The sequence below is a fragment of the Taudactylus pleione genome, unplaced genomic scaffold (assembly GCF_031769625.1).
Source record: "Taudactylus pleione unplaced genomic scaffold, aTauple2 ptg000113l, whole genome shotgun sequence".
NCBI lineage: Eukaryota > Metazoa > Chordata > Amphibia > Anura > Myobatrachidae > Taudactylus > Taudactylus pleione.
Genome location: NW_028284515.1, coordinates 14905487 through 14921752, shown reverse-complemented (window position 1 = coordinate 14921752; position 16266 = coordinate 14905487). Strand labels below are relative to the sequence as shown.

At 41.2% G+C, this 16266-nt stretch overlaps 1 protein-coding gene across 1 annotated transcript in view; it reads right to left on the bottom strand.

Moving 5' to 3' along the window:
- Nucleotides 1-2953: 2953 nt before the first annotated feature.
- The window catches only part of UBR1 (ubiquitin protein ligase E3 component n-recognin 1), a 136789-nt gene continuing 123476 nt past the window's right edge, over nucleotides 2954-16266 (bottom strand). The window contains exons 44-48 of the mRNA XM_088471259.1: nucleotides 9712-9789; nucleotides 9449-9619; nucleotides 8707-8808; nucleotides 6640-6793; nucleotides 2954-3366 (exon numbers count right to left, since the gene is read on the bottom strand). Coding sequence (XP_088327385.1) covers nucleotides 6652-6793; nucleotides 8707-8808; nucleotides 9449-9619; nucleotides 9712-9789 — 493 coding nt within the window. The 3' untranslated portion in view covers nucleotides 2954-3366; nucleotides 6640-6651. The remainder of the gene's footprint in view (nucleotides 3367-6639; nucleotides 6794-8706; nucleotides 8809-9448; nucleotides 9620-9711; nucleotides 9790-16266) is intronic.

The window sequence follows — 16266 nt, the reverse complement described above, 5'->3', positions numbered from 1 at the left end:
ACTTTCCACTCTGTCTCCTAACACTGCTTAGTAAACAGACCCCTAATTCTAATAACTGGCACAGATCTCACCAAATTGTATGTAACCACCGTAAAGCCGGGCACAGTAGAGGACCGTTCTGACAGTTGGTATAGAGGAACTATATATTTCCTTGTCATTTCCTAAATTGTAGAAGATAATTAGCTGATTATCCGCTGAGGCTTACACCACCATTTCCAAGTACACCGGTTTTCAAAAAAATCTCACCAGTCCATATTCCCAGGAAACAAAGACCCAGATTTTTGAGAATGTACTTTATTTCTTAAAACATACATATGTAAGGTACTGTATCTCAAAAAAAACACACAACTGTGTCATACAAATAAAATGTACTCTTTTTTTTTGGAAATGACAATCATTCTAAGGCCTACAGTATATAGTAACATGGAGCCAACTGTTCAATCTGCTGGAACGTGTAGTAGTAGCCATATACTTCGCTTTCATCCAAACAGTGCATTTGATAATGATGAAAGCTTACTGGCTGCTGTGGGCTAAAGCACGTGTGTACCACGTGTACCATCTTATGAGCCTCAGACTATTTGTTTCAGAAGTCCCAACAGAAATCAGCTCGGTTGCGATCGCCTAAAGAGATATTATCAAAATAAGTTCTAAGTAAAAATGTACCAGTGATCTCCGTGCCTGGTAATAAAGTAGGGATGTGCAGGCTCGGATAGGTTCGAGTTTGCACGTGGAGTTCGGATTTTTCCCTCCAAAAAAACGGAACTCAGAACGAGGCAAAACGTCATCTTACATGGACGAACATCATCATTCCTGGACAAAAGACCAGGAATGATGATGTTCGTCCATGTAAGATGACGTTTTGCCTCGTTCTGAGTTCCGTTTTTTTGGAGGGAAAAATCCGAACTCCACGTGCAAACTCGAACCTATCCGAGCCTGCACATCCCTATAATAAAGGGGATCAAATGTTACAAGGAAGAATCACAAGTAATCTTGCAGAAAGTAACATAAGTGGCAGTATGTGGCTTCGCAGCTTTTGCTGAACTACATTTCCCAGCATGCATTGTCAGTATCAAGTTCAGTTGGTTTAAGTAAAAAACTGAGAATACTGTAGGTCTACCGATAGTTACGGCACTGCATATTACATATTAAGAAACAGCTTAGTGTTTAATTTCATGTGATAAGTATCGTAATGACACACACAGTTATCTATGAAAAAACAAAAAGGTTTGGGCGGATGTAGGCAACTTAGTTGTTGCACTACAAGTTCCAGCAAAGGTCTGTTAGCACTTTCATGGCTGAGCCTCTTGGAACTGGAACTAGTTCATAAACAGCTGAAGAAACTAAGGGAAAGATTTATCGAGTCTTCTAAATAGGACAAGTGGTGGTGTTCCCAATATCATCCAATCAGCTGCCAGCTATCATTTTACATAAGAGAGAGAACTACAATGTGATTAGTTGCTATGGGCGACACCTCCACTTGTCACCTTTTTAGAAGGCTCGATACATCTCCCAGTAAGGTTACTAGCTTCTTACAACTTCAACAGCAATTACACATCAAGCTCAAACTCCCCTCAGTGTCTATGCATCTCTGTACTTAAAGCAGAGAACAATGCATTGGAAATATTGTAATTTGTAGTCTCAGCTTCTGAATCTTCTTGTTCAAATAAAAAACTTTTGGTTTTAAGTACTTTTTTGCTGAGCATGACAAAGTCTGTGAAGGAAAACTGGGCAGATTGGATTTTGCAACAGCTTAAACCTAGGTTGCCTATTCTATTTTGAGATGAGCAGTCCAGTTTTGGCTCTTCCCGCCAAGTTCAGAACTCAGAATGAGGTAAAACGCCATCTTTCACGGACACCTGTACTCAGACGCCCCTGAGAGATTATGCCTTGCCTTGTAATGAGATCCGGTTTTGGCGGGAAGATCAGAGCCAAAACCGAACCGCTCATCTCTAGATTTAATCCTCCACTCTCAGTTTCTTTAACCCAACTTCTATGAAATGCAAACGTTTCTTAGATAAAGAAACAAAAAATATATGCCTACTAGCAATTATGTAACTGGACAAAGAATATTCACTGAAAACGATAATTTTTATTATTATATTCATTTACCTGACACATTACGTGCTACAAGCTTGCTAACCTATTTCGTTGTCTGACCTGTTGGCCATATTTAATGTAAAATATTAGCCATACTTGCCCACGTAATATATACAGGACACATGGGATGATGCATGAAGTGGCTAAAACTGCCAAACACTTCTGTCCACTTGTAAGAAAATAATTCATACGTTACAACACTAGCAACTATGTTCTACAATACAATAAAGCTACAAGGACATCTGGCGGCTCGACCAGAGTGCCATGACAGTGTCTGATTTAATTGCACATAAAGGTGTCCGTACTGGATGAGATCCGGACATCTGCCCCACAGACTGACCAATGTATGTGGCCACTTAGAACTCATGTGGAAGACACACAAATATTTGAATTCTCTTATAAAATGTACCTTCACCTCACAGAGCTGCGGAAGCCATATTTGTGGATTAACCAATACAGCCAATCAATTCACTAGGGACCAGCTAAATAACTGAGGTATGAGGGACTGTGGAACTTATGCCTCAGTGATGCTATATTCTCTAGTGAATTGTCAGGCTCAAGGACAGTGGTTCGACCCCAAAATAACTTCTACTGTGTGACAGGAAAAGTTCACTTTACTTATAAAACACTTACATTAAAAGGAACATTTTGCATAACAATCTAAGACCATACACTTCACTTGGATTAGTTTCTCTTATAGGGCCTCATTTACCAACAAGTTTTTATCATATGCAACGAATGATAAAACTTGTTGAGTATGATAAATGGTGCTCCAGCCAATCAGCTCCTAACTGTCATCTGTTTGAAACATGACAGTTGGGAGCTGATTGGCTGGAGCACCATTTATCATACGCAGCTAGTTTTATCACTCATCGCATATGATAAAACTCATTGATAAATGAGAATAAGCATATTGTAAAGCGGTATGGAAGCTTTCTGCTATATTTTAAAGTGAAAGTAATAAGGATGTTCTTTGGGATTGAAGCACTTCACTTGGATAGAATTCAACTATAAAACCAACTGATTTTTTTTTTAAAGAAATGTAGAGAAATATTCATGATGACCTCTCCCATTAGCGAACCACTTACAGGTTACCAAGTTGAATGGACATAATCAGAACATATGTAAACACAGAGTATAAAACACAGCGGATCTCTTCTTTATGTTGGGATGGGAAATCAAGTAGGAGTCATCTAGGACATATGGCGTTTAAAAAAATATACTCGCATACAGTGCAGTCATAGGATATCGATAATTCAAAGCTTGTCGCTGCAAAGAAAAGAAACACATTAACATTTAAAATATGTGAATGTAATAACTCCCCACCAAAAAAAACAGCACATAGACAAGTAAACTTTTGACATGATGTTAGAAAAAAATTACATTTAAAGAAAAAGCCTCCGTTATTAAAATATACTCACTTCATGGCACTCCACAAGTTTGGCTTTTTGCCTGGCAATAAAACGAATGACACTAAGGGCCTGATTCAGATGCTAATGCAATCACAGCTGCGAAGATAAGCTAATGTTAACAAAGATCACTCCAGCATAAAGAGGCCCACTGCTGCCTTCTTACATGCGTGCACCGACGCATACCTGCGGAAATATCGGTACCATTGACGCACATCGGTGGCCACCTTGCCCTTGCGGAAGGTCTGACCAGCCGCAGAATGGGAAGCTCTCCTCTCACGCAGAGAGGAGTGTGCCGCTGACCGCAGGCGTGATCCACCCTGACCGTTCGGCAACTTGCTCACAGAACCCGTTGGGACTTACCAGGAGAGGTGAGCAATGTGTGCCCTCAGCCGCAGGTACTTTTAATTTTAACCGGCTTTGAGTCCATATACTTACGGGGACCACCCGGGATGAGAGCCAGCATTGGCAATATAAATTGCAAGTCTATCTACTAGTATCTGTGCTAGGACACCGGCACAGACACAAAAAGACTTTTCCAAGTATTTATATATAACGGGCTGCTACATAATAACTTTTATCAACCATAATTGTTTTATTTTATTTTTATTTTCATAGACCGCTGTCTGGTATCTTTTAATATTATTTGTGAAATTTCTATTAAACGCTGTATTGATTATACATTGCTAGCATTTATGAATTGATCATGTATCCTTTTTTCATGTGAGAAGTACTGAATATTGTGTTATTAGATTATATAATTTATTAGAAATTGGCACAAAGTATAATTTTAGATTAATGCATTCTCTGTCATATTATTATTAGGCTAAAACTAAGCGCTGTGTATCATTTTTTTTATCTCATGCTGCGGAAGCGCTCGCACTGGCTAATTTATGCACACCCCATGTAACGGCGTTTAAATGGACAGACACGGCTGTGTTTTTCGGCCACACCCCCGTCACCACCCCCAAACACAATCATTGTGCGATGTATTCTGATGTGCGTCCGTAATCGCAATGCGAATGCAGCGCATGCGCAGTGCGGCTAATTGGCAAGGGTAAACAATCGCTCGATCAGCATATGTAATCACCATTGTGTTCATCTCTGAATCAGGCCCTTAATGCGAAGCCCTGATCATACATGTCTCCTGCTCCCTCCGACTTGGCTTCGATGATGTCTTTAAATTTCAATGGCACCCAGCTAAGTTTCGCTATTTGGGAATATATCTTACTAAGCAATACGCCCAGTGCTACTATGCTCCCTATTCATGTTCCCGTAGTTACTTTAACAGGCTTGCAATCATTATTTGGGAAGTTTGTCTGGGATGGTAAACCCTCTTCCTCCGGCTTAGCATATTCACCACTAATGTAGGGTTGGTTTCCCGCTGTTGTAGTTTCACTATTATACAAAGTTATAATGTAAATATACAATGCTGCTTAATTGCTCACAGCTAGGGGTTGGATATTCTCCTATTTTTCCTATGCAAGGCATTCACAAACATAGTATGCTTTGTCTCCTCTATGGAGTATATCACCTCACTTCTACATAATACTCTCCCTAAATACCACTGAGCATGGGGACACGTTTCATCATTCCTCAGTGCCTGCATAGTTCGGTGACACCTTTGCTTTTCCCACTTCCCTCCCTGCTAGGGTCCTCGGCACCCAGCATCATCCTGTGCAACCCTGTCGCCCGTGCCCTCCCCCTCCGTCCCTTCTCTACCAACTCCCTCCCCCGGAGCTTATACTAATAGCGCAAAGGGTGGATGGAGGGTGAGGTTCTTCCGGAGCCGGGCGAGACGTGCCTCGAGATGGCCCTAAATACTTATTTTCCCTACACAGTATTTTATGTTGGAATCATACCAGCAACAAAAAAAACAAAGAAACATAAAACTCCATTGCATTAAGTTGCCGTTTTTAGAAGGTGTATTTCTAAGTGTATTTCTCATATATGTTTCATTTAAATTTACAGAATTTGGTTTATCTATGGCAGGGTACTACAACTGACTGCTAATTACTGCCTATTATTCTGCTGGTCTCTTTTTATAGCCGATTTCACTGCTGTTCTTCCAACCGTATGTTTTGTTTTATACTTATTATGAGGGTATTGATGGCAGATGCAGTGTTATATAAATAAAAAAAATTAAAATTATATATATATATATATATATATATATATATAAATATATATATATATATATATATATATATATATTTGCCTCATATGCATAGTTTTTTTTTTTTTTTCAATGGGTGAAGGAGGAAATGATTTAGAGTACTAGAAAACGTGTTACCTAGGCTAGGCATCTGCTGTACCATGAATCTGGTACCATTAAGTATTAGCCTCCCTCCTGTACATCCATACAGCGCTGGGTGCAGAAGAGAGATTGTAGGCACAGCACCAGGCAGGCTGTGAGAGCAGGGAGCAGAGGGGTTGGCGGTCCTCCCTACATCTCTGACTGCTCTTGACACGTTAGCAGATTATATAAAATACATATATAAATAAATACACATACATGCATAGATTATAAATACATACATAAACTGACAGTGCCTACTTTTGCACCTAGCATACAAATGCTCTGCAGCTTTATTTTAACGCAGTGTTTCTGCGTGTGACAAACCTGTCCAGGCATTATCAATTTGCACCACCCTCCTTCCCCTGTACTACAGCGACGTAGTTTTACCATGGTGCAAAACTGTGCTTTCTAGCCAGATTTACTCTTAGGGGTCTAGTTACTAAGCAGTGTTAGGAGACAGAGTGAAAAGTGATAAGGTGCCAGCCAATCAGCTCCCAACTGTCATCTCACAGGCTGTGTTTGAAAAATGATTGTCCGGCACCTTATCACTTTTCACTCTGTCTCCTAACACTGCTTAGTAACTAGACCCCTTAGTTCTAAACGCAGCCCTATACATGGACTGTAAGTAAGTGCACTTGTGTGAATGAGGGACTGTGCAGTATTTGACGTTTCAGGGCCATATGAGTCTTCCAATACATTATCACCAGCATCATAACAATTCACATATGTTTATCATCAATACAAACACATACTTTGTAAACTTTTACAACTATAACCTGGTCACTTATGTTAGTATATTGTAACGATATGGATACAATCTCGTGTCCTTCATACCGTTTATGAACTTTAAAGCAGGCTCCAGTTGAAGCCAAAAAATATCTGATTTATTTCCATGCTACGGGCAATCTCCTCAATGATGGAGTGCTGCTGCCACAGGAGGTGCAGCTTATGGTATCGCTCCTGGGAGAGTCGCAGGGGGTTCCCTCGTCTGGAAATGGAATCACACACAAAAAAGCATTAGTAAAAATAATATACCAATTTCCAGTTCAATATAATAAAATATCTAGTAATGATCACATGTACAGTAGATATATACAGGGCTCTATTTTTCTGGAAAAATAAGTTGAGGAACTGTCAGTGGAGCTACTGAGGGTGAAGATATAGAAATGTTTATTTATATATATATATATATTTTTTTAAATGTATTTATTAGGGATACGTCCAGTATCCCGGCTCAGGTAGCGGGGTTGGGGGGAGGGTTAGGGGTTAGCCACTAGGGGGAGGGTTAGGGTTATGCACTAGGGGGAAGATTAGGTTTAGGGTGCGGGGAGGGGGGGTTGTTCGGTTTAGGCACTAGGGGGGAGGTTAGGTTCAGGCACCAGGGAGAGGGGGAGGATTAGGATACCTACCGACAGGTGTCAGTATCCTAACCCTGTCGGGGTGCCGGCGTTGGGATTTTGACTGCTGGGATCCCGAGTACCAGCATCCCATACCTATCCCATATAAGATATTATATAAGACACTTATATAATACTTATTTTATGGAAAATACATTCTGACCCAGGACATTACGTCATAGTTAATGAGAGGTTCAGGAACTGAGGGCCTGATTCAGAGCCGCGCGCTAGGCTGCGTTTGCACGTAGCCTGCCGATGTTTGCAATGTGCGCATGCGTATAAGACGCGGTGCGCGAACTAGTCAATGCGATAAGGAAGCATTCGCACCCTGCACAAAGACACCTCGCTAGAATGAGTGACAGGAGGAGCCATTTGTGGGTGGTGACAGGGGTTGGTCGATGGAAACGGGGGAGTGGAGGTGCGAACGCAGGCGTGTCCGAGTGTCTTAACTCCGTTTCAGAGGCGTGCATAATTAAGACGCAGCATCATAATAAACGTCACATGGCTGAATTACACACTGCAGCACTTGCAGTGCTTGCGGTAGGGTATGGTCAGCCACAAGTGCTGCGTATGGATCCGATGTTACCGATTGTTGCATACACTTCCTGGAGATAACGTGTATCACTAAGGGAAAGTGGGCGTCTTAAGACAGGATAGTGAGCGTCTAAATACACACCACGATCGCATGCCAAGACATAGTGGGTGTGCTAATGCCATGCCGTGCGATTTGCATAGTTTGGCTGCGTGCGAACGCATCCAGCGAGCGGGTCTGAATCAGGCCCTGAGTTCCTGCTGAAAAATAGCACTGGACAGATATATATATATATATATATATATCTGACTGCAAGTTATTGCACTCTTGTCAGCCATATATGGCTACAATTATTTATCATCATTTTAAAGTGTATATAAATGACATACATTTTACACAGTGCTTTGCAGCAGGGTTTTCCAAACTCCACCATTAGAGTCCAGGTTTTAATGATATCCATGCTGGAGTCCAGATAGTTAAATTAAATAGACTAAGGTACTAATTAAATCACCAGTGCTCAAGCATGGATATCCTCAAAACCTGGACTGTAATAGCGTAGTTTGGGAAACTCTGCTTTACAGTTAGGTTACAAGAAAAACAAACACTACATGCGTACAAAGAGCATAGAGGGCCCTGCAATTAAGAGCTTTAATAAGTGTGGAATACATAGGAATTATGGCTTCCTGTGATCAGACCACGTAAATTAGACAAGAAACAAAAAAGCATTTTTGGCTTTATATTCCTTCATACTGTTTTACAAAAGAAGTGTGTATAGCAGAGTTTTCCAAACTCCGCCATTACAGTCCAGGTTTTAAGGATATCCCAGCTTGAGTCCAGATGGTTAAATCAAATAGACTGAGGTACTAAATAAGTCACCTGTGCACAAGCATGAATATCCTTAAAACCTCAACTGCAATGGCAGAGTTTGGGAACTTCTGGTGTGTAGTAAATAAGGTAGATAATGAATCTTACTTTAAACCAGGGTCAGTCTCTCCATATTCATCCAAATAAGGTGCCGGGTACATGCAACCTCTGGTTTTACCCTCAATAAGAACCACTTTGCATTCTCTGATTCTGCATCAAAAATAAAACAATATTTCATTTTCTTGTTTCGAAGGTTTTATTGAAGCCAAACACATTTTACCAAAGTTTATAATAACAACATTGATAGAGCCTGAGCCTCCTGACAGTACATAGAAGAAATGAATGTTGTCAATAATACCCCTTTTACACAAGAGCAAAACCCTGGGTTTTTGCTGGGTCTACCCGGGTCGCAGCTCAGTGTAAAAGGATCCCTGAAAAATAACCCAGGTCAAGTGACCCAGCAATCCAACCCAGGTAGTCAGGTAGCTACCAGGGTTGGACCCGGGTAATGGTGCCGTGTAAACGGTGCAACCCGGGTTATCTGACCTGGGTCATGCCTAAAATTAGCTGATTGGTGGTTGTGGAGCAGTCACCTCCCACTTTTTATGACCTCACAGGTTTAGCAGGGCAGACCTGAGTTCAGTGTGAACAGGGCTGACCTGGGAGTAACCCAGATCAAAGGTGCAGTGTAACTGGGTCTGACCAGGGTTGGAACCATGTCCAAAAACCCAGGTCGGACCTGGGTTTTTGGTGGAAAAGAGGTATTAGTGAGCTGCAGATGGTAATTGATGGTCAGTAACACAGAGGAAGAGAGTAGTGCCATCACGTTTGATCTAGGGTAATGACTCACTTGAGGAATATGCAGACTCCGGCTCCGCATTGCAGAGCGTGTGCGGTACATGCTCCTAGCTCCTCCCCATTCACCAGCTCCTGACAGCAAGTGTTCTCAGAGCACAGTATGGCTCCGCACAGCAGACACAGCATAGGGTGTTTCCGCTCTGCCTCCTGAGACTTTGGACACCTAATACAGGACATATGCACATTTATTGTAGGTGCTGTAAATGGCAGCTCAGTAAAATAAGATGTATTATGAAGTTGGAGGAAGACTCTCACCTGAAATGGGAGGCTTGATTGAGAAGGACACTGTAGTCTTCAGGTAGCTCTGTTAAGGTGTTACGTTTCCTTGGATACCTATAACCAGATGTGTTATGGCTAATCTCATTAGGTATTCTGTTTGTTATTCCACATGGTGCTTAGTGCCAATGTACACAGATGTCATATTAACCACAGTGCTCTCTACCACTATAAACTGCTTTCATACTAACCACGGTGCTCTTTACCACTATACTCTTACTAACCACAGTGCTCTTTACCACTATACACTGCATTTTTACTAATCTCAGTACTCTTTACCACTATACACTGCTTTCTTACTAACCTCAGTACTCTTTACCACTATACATTGCATTCTTACTAAACACAGTGCTCTGTACCACTATACACTGCTTTCTTACTAACTACAGTGCTCTTTACCACTATACACTGCATTCTTACTAAACACATTGCTCTGTACCACTATATTCTTACTAACCACAGTGCTCTGTACCACTATACACTGAATTCTTACTAACCACAGTACTATCTACCACTATACACTGCATTCTTACTAACCACAGTGCCCTGTACCACTATACACTGCTTTCTTACTAACTTCAGGACTCTTTACCACTATACACTGCATTCTTACTAACCTCAGTGCTCTGTACCACTATACACTGCATTCTTACTAACCACAGTGCCCTGTACCACTATACACTGCTTTCTTACTAACTACAGTGCTCTTTACCACTATACACTGCATTCTTACTAACCTCAGTACTCTTTACCACTATACACTGCTTTCATACTAACTTCAGTACTCTTTACCACTATACACTGCTTTCTTACTAACTTCAGTACTCTTTACCACTATACACTGCATTCTTACTAACCTCAGTGCTCTCTACCACTATACACTGCATTCTTACTAAACACAGTGCTCTGTACCACTATACACTGCTTTCTTACTAACTTCAGTACTCTTTACCACTATACACTGCATTCTTACTAAACACAGTGCTCTTTACCACTATACACTGCATTCTTACTAACCTCAGTACTCTTTACCACTATACACTGCATTCTTACTAACCTCAGTACTCTTTACCACTATACACTGCTTTCTTACTAACCACAGTGCTCTTTACCACTATACACTGCATTCTTACTAACCTCAGTACTCTTTACCACTATACATTGCATTCTTACTAAACACAGTGCTCTGTACCACTATACACTGCTTTCTTACTAACCACAGTGCTCTTTACCACTATACACTGCATTCTTACTAAACACATTGCTCTGTACCACTATACATTGCTTTCTTACTAACCACAGTGCTCTTTACCACTATACACTGCATTCTTACTACACATGGTGCTCTCTACCACTATACACTGCATTCTTACTACACATGGTGCTCTTTACCACTATACTCTTACTAACCACAGTGCTCTTTACCACTATACACTGCATTCTTACTAATCTCAGTACTCTTTACCACTATACACTGCTTTCTTACTAACCACAGTGCTCTCTACCACTATACACTGCATTCTTACTAACCAGTACTCTTTACCACTATACTCTTACTAACCACAGTGCTCTTTACCACTATACACTATATTCTTACTAACCACAGTGCTCTTTACCACTATACACTGCATTCTTACTAATCTCAGTACTCTTTACCACTATACACTGCATTCTTACTAACCACATTGCTATCTACCACTAAACACTGCATCCTTACTAACCAGTGCCCTGTACCACTATACACTGCATTCTTACTAACCACAGTGCTCTGTACCACTATACACTGCATTCTTACTAACCACAGTTCTATCTACCACTATACACTGCTTTCTTACTAACCACAGTGCTCTATCCCACTATACACTATATTCTTACTAACTAGTGCTCTTTACCACTATACTCTATATTCTTACTAACCACAGTGCTCTTTACCACTATACACTGCATTCTTACTAAACACAGTGCTCTGTACCACTATACACTGCTTTCTTACTAACCACAGTACTATCTACCACTATACACTGCATTCTTACTAACCACAGTGCCCTGTACCACTATACACAGCATTCTTACTAAACACATTGCTCTGTACCACTATACACAGCATTCTTACTAAACACATTGCTCTGTACCACTATACACTGCATTTTTACTAATCTCAGTACTCTTTACCACTATACACTGCTTTCTTACTAACCTCAGTACTCTTTACCACTATACATTGCATTCTTACTAAACACAGTGCTCTGTACCACTATACACTGCTTTCTTACTAACTACAGTGCTCTTTACCACTATACACTGCATTCTTACTAAACACATTGCTCTGTACCACTATATTCTTACTAACCACAGTGCTCTGTACCACTATACACTGAATTCTTACTAACCACAGTACTATCTACCACTATACACTGCATTCTTACTAACCACAGTGCCCTGTACCACTATACACTGCTTTCTTACTAACTTCAGTACTCTTTACCACTATACACTGCATTCTTACTAACCTCAGTACTCTTTACCACTATACACTGCATTCTTACTAAACACAGTGCTCTGTACCACTATACACTGCTTTCTTACTAACTACAGTGCTCTTTACCACTATACACTGCATTCTTACGAACCTCAGTACTCTTTACCACTATACACTGCTTTCTTACTAACTTCAGTACTCTTTACCACTATACACTGCTTTCTTACTAACCACAGTGCTCTCTACCACTATAAACTGCTTTCTTACTAACCACAGTGCTCTAACCCACTATACACTGCATTCTTACTAACCAGTACTCTTTACCACTATACTCTTACTAACCACAGTGCTCTTTACCACTATACACTATATTCTTACTAACCACAGTGCTCTTTACCACTATACACTGCATTCTTACTAATCTCAGTACTCTTTACCACTATACACTGCATTCTTACTAACCACATTGCTATCTACCACTATACACTGCATCCTTACTAACCAGTGCCCTGTACCACTATACACTGCATTCTTACTAACCACAGTGCTCTGTACCACTATACACTGCATTCTTACTAACCACAGTTCTATCTACCACTATACACTGCTTTCTTACTAACCACAGTGCTCTATCCCACTATACACTATATTCTTACTAACCAGTGCTCTTTACCACTATACTCTATATTCTTACTAACCACAGTGCTCTTTACCACTATACACTGCATTCTTACTAAACACAGTGCTCTGTACCACTATACACTGCTTTCTTACTAACCACAGTACTATCTACCACTATACACTGCATTCTTACTAACCACAGTGCCCTGTACCACTATACACAGCATTCTTACTAAACACATTGCTCTGTACCACTATACACAGCATTCTTACTAAACACATTGCTCTGTACCACTATACACTGCATTTTTACTAATCTCAGTACTCTTTACCACTATACACTGCTTTCTTACTAACCTCAGTACTCTCTACCACTATACATTGCATTCTTACTAAACACAGTGCACTGTACCACTATACACTGCTTTCTTACTAACTACAGTGCTCTTTACCACTATACACTGCATTCTTACTAAACACATTGCTCTGTACCACTATATTCTTACTAACCACAGTGCTCTGTACCACTATACACTGAATTCTTACTAACCACAGTACTATCTACCACTATACACTGCATTCTTACTAACCACAGTGCCCTGTACCACTATACACTGCTTTCTTACTAACTTCAGTACTCTTTACCACTATACACTGCATTCTTACTAACCTCAGTACTCTTTACCACTATACACTGCATTCTTACTAAACACAGTGCTCTGTACCACTATACACTGCTTTCTTACTAACTACAGTGCTCTTTACCACTATACACTGCATTCTTGCGAACCTCAGTACTCTTTACCACTATACACTGCTTTCTTACTAACTTCAGTACTCTTTACCACTATACACTGCATTCTTACTAACCTCAGTACTCTTTACCACTATACACTGCTTTCTTACTAACTTCAGTACTCTTTACCACTATACACTGCATTCTTACTAACCTCAGTACTCTTTACCACTATACACTGCATTCTTACTAAACACAGTGCTCTGTACCACTATACACTGCTTTCTTACTAACTTCAGTACTCTTTACCACTATACACTGCATTCTTACTAACTGCAGTTCCCTGTACCACTATACACTGCTTTATTACTACACATGGAGCTCTGTACCACTATACACTGCATTCTTACTACACATGGTGCTCTGTACCACTATACACTGCATTCTTACTACACATGGTGCTCTGTACCACTATACACTGCATTCTTACTACACATGGTGCTCTGTACCACTATACACTGCATTCTTACTACACATGGTGCTCTGTACCACTATACACTTCATTCTTACTACACATGGTGCTCTGTACCACTATACACTGCATTCTTACTACACATGGTGCTCTGTACCACTATACACTGCATTCTTACTACACATGGTGCTCTGTACCACTATACACTGCATTCTTACTACACATGGTGCTCTGTACCACTATACACTGCATTTTTACTACACATGGTGCTCTGTACCACTATACACTGCATTCTTACTACACATGGTGCTCTGTACCACTATACACTGCATTCTTACTACACATGGTGCTCTGTACCACTATATACTGCATTCTTACTACATATGGTGCTCTGTACCACTATACACTGCATTCTTACTACACATGGTGCTCTGTACCACTATATACTGCATTCTTACTACACATGGTGCTCTGTAACACTATATACTGCATTCTTACTACATATGGTGCTCTGTACCACTATACACTGCATTCTTACTACACATGGTGCTCTGTACCACTACATACTGCATTCTTACTACATATGGTGCTCTGTACCACTATATACTGCATTCTTACTACATATGGTGCTCTGTACCACTATACACTGAATTCTTACTAACCACAGTGCCCTGTACCACTATACACTGCTTTCTTACTAACTTCAGTACTCTTTACCACTATACATTGCATTCTTACTAAACACAGTGCTCTGTACCACTATACACTGCTTTCTTACTAGCCACAGTGCTCTTTACCACTATACACTGCATTCTTACTAAACACATTGCTCTGTACCACTATACATTGCTTTCTTACTAACCACAGTGCTCTTTACCACTATACACTGCATTCTTACTACACATGGTGCTCTGTACCACTATACACTTCATTCTTACTACACATGGTGCTCTGTACCACTATACACTGCATTCTTACTACACATGGTGCTCTGTACCACTATACACTGCATTCTTACTACACATGGTGCTCTGTACCACTATACACTGCATTCTTACTACACATGGTGCTCTGTACCACTATACACTGCATTTTTACTACACATGGTGCTCTGTACCACTATACACTGCATTCTTACTACACATGGTGCTCTGGGAATGCATACGATTACCGCCGGCCTCCCCCCCAAGTGCCTAACTCTAATCCACCCTCTAAGTGCCTAAACCTAACCCCCCCCTTCCCCGCCGCCTAAACCTAAGTCCCCAAGGATTCAGAATGATTGACCGGCGCTCCCTATCCCGACAGCAGCATCCCGGCAGCAGTGAAAATCCTGATCGTCCCAAGGTAAGTATTTCCTACCCTATTCTACCCCCTAAGCCTCCCTTAGGGGGTGCCTAACCCTAACCTCCCCCCCAAGTCCCTAACTCTAATACCCCCTCTAAGTGCCTAAACCTAACCCCCCTTCCCCGCCGCCGAAACCTAAGTCCCCTGCGGGGGTGCCTAACCCTAACCCCCCCCTTCCCCTAGCCTAACCCTAACCTCCCGGTTGTGCCTAAACTTAAGTTCCTCCAGGAACCCTAAACCTAACCCTCTCCCCCTCCTCCCCCCCAAGTTGTCCGCGCCCGGCTTACCTTCGATCGGTAAGCCAGGTGTCGGGCTACCGGCGTAGGTCTAATGACCGGTGTCGGGATTTCGACGCCGGACCATAGACATCTGCCGGGATTAAACAGTCGGGATGCCGACGGTCGGTATTTAGACCATCGGCATCCCGGTGCTCTGTACCACTATACACTGCATTCTTACTACATATGGTGCTCTGTACCACTATACACTGCATTCTTACTACACATGGTGCTCTGTACCACTATACACTGCATTCTTACTACACATGGTGCTCTGTAACACTATATACTGCATTCTTACTACATATGGTGCTCTGTACCACTATACACTGCATTCTTACTACACATGGTGCTCTGTACCACTATATACTGCATTCTTACTACATATGGTGCTCTGTACCACTATACACTGAATTCTTACTAACCACAGTGCCCTGTACCACTATACACTGCTTTCTTACTAACTTCAGTACTCTTTACCACTATACACTGCATTCTTACTAACCTCAGTACTCTTTACCACTATACATTGCATTCTTACTAAACACAGTGCTCTGTACCACTATACACTGCTTTCTTACTAACCACAGTGCTCTTTACCACT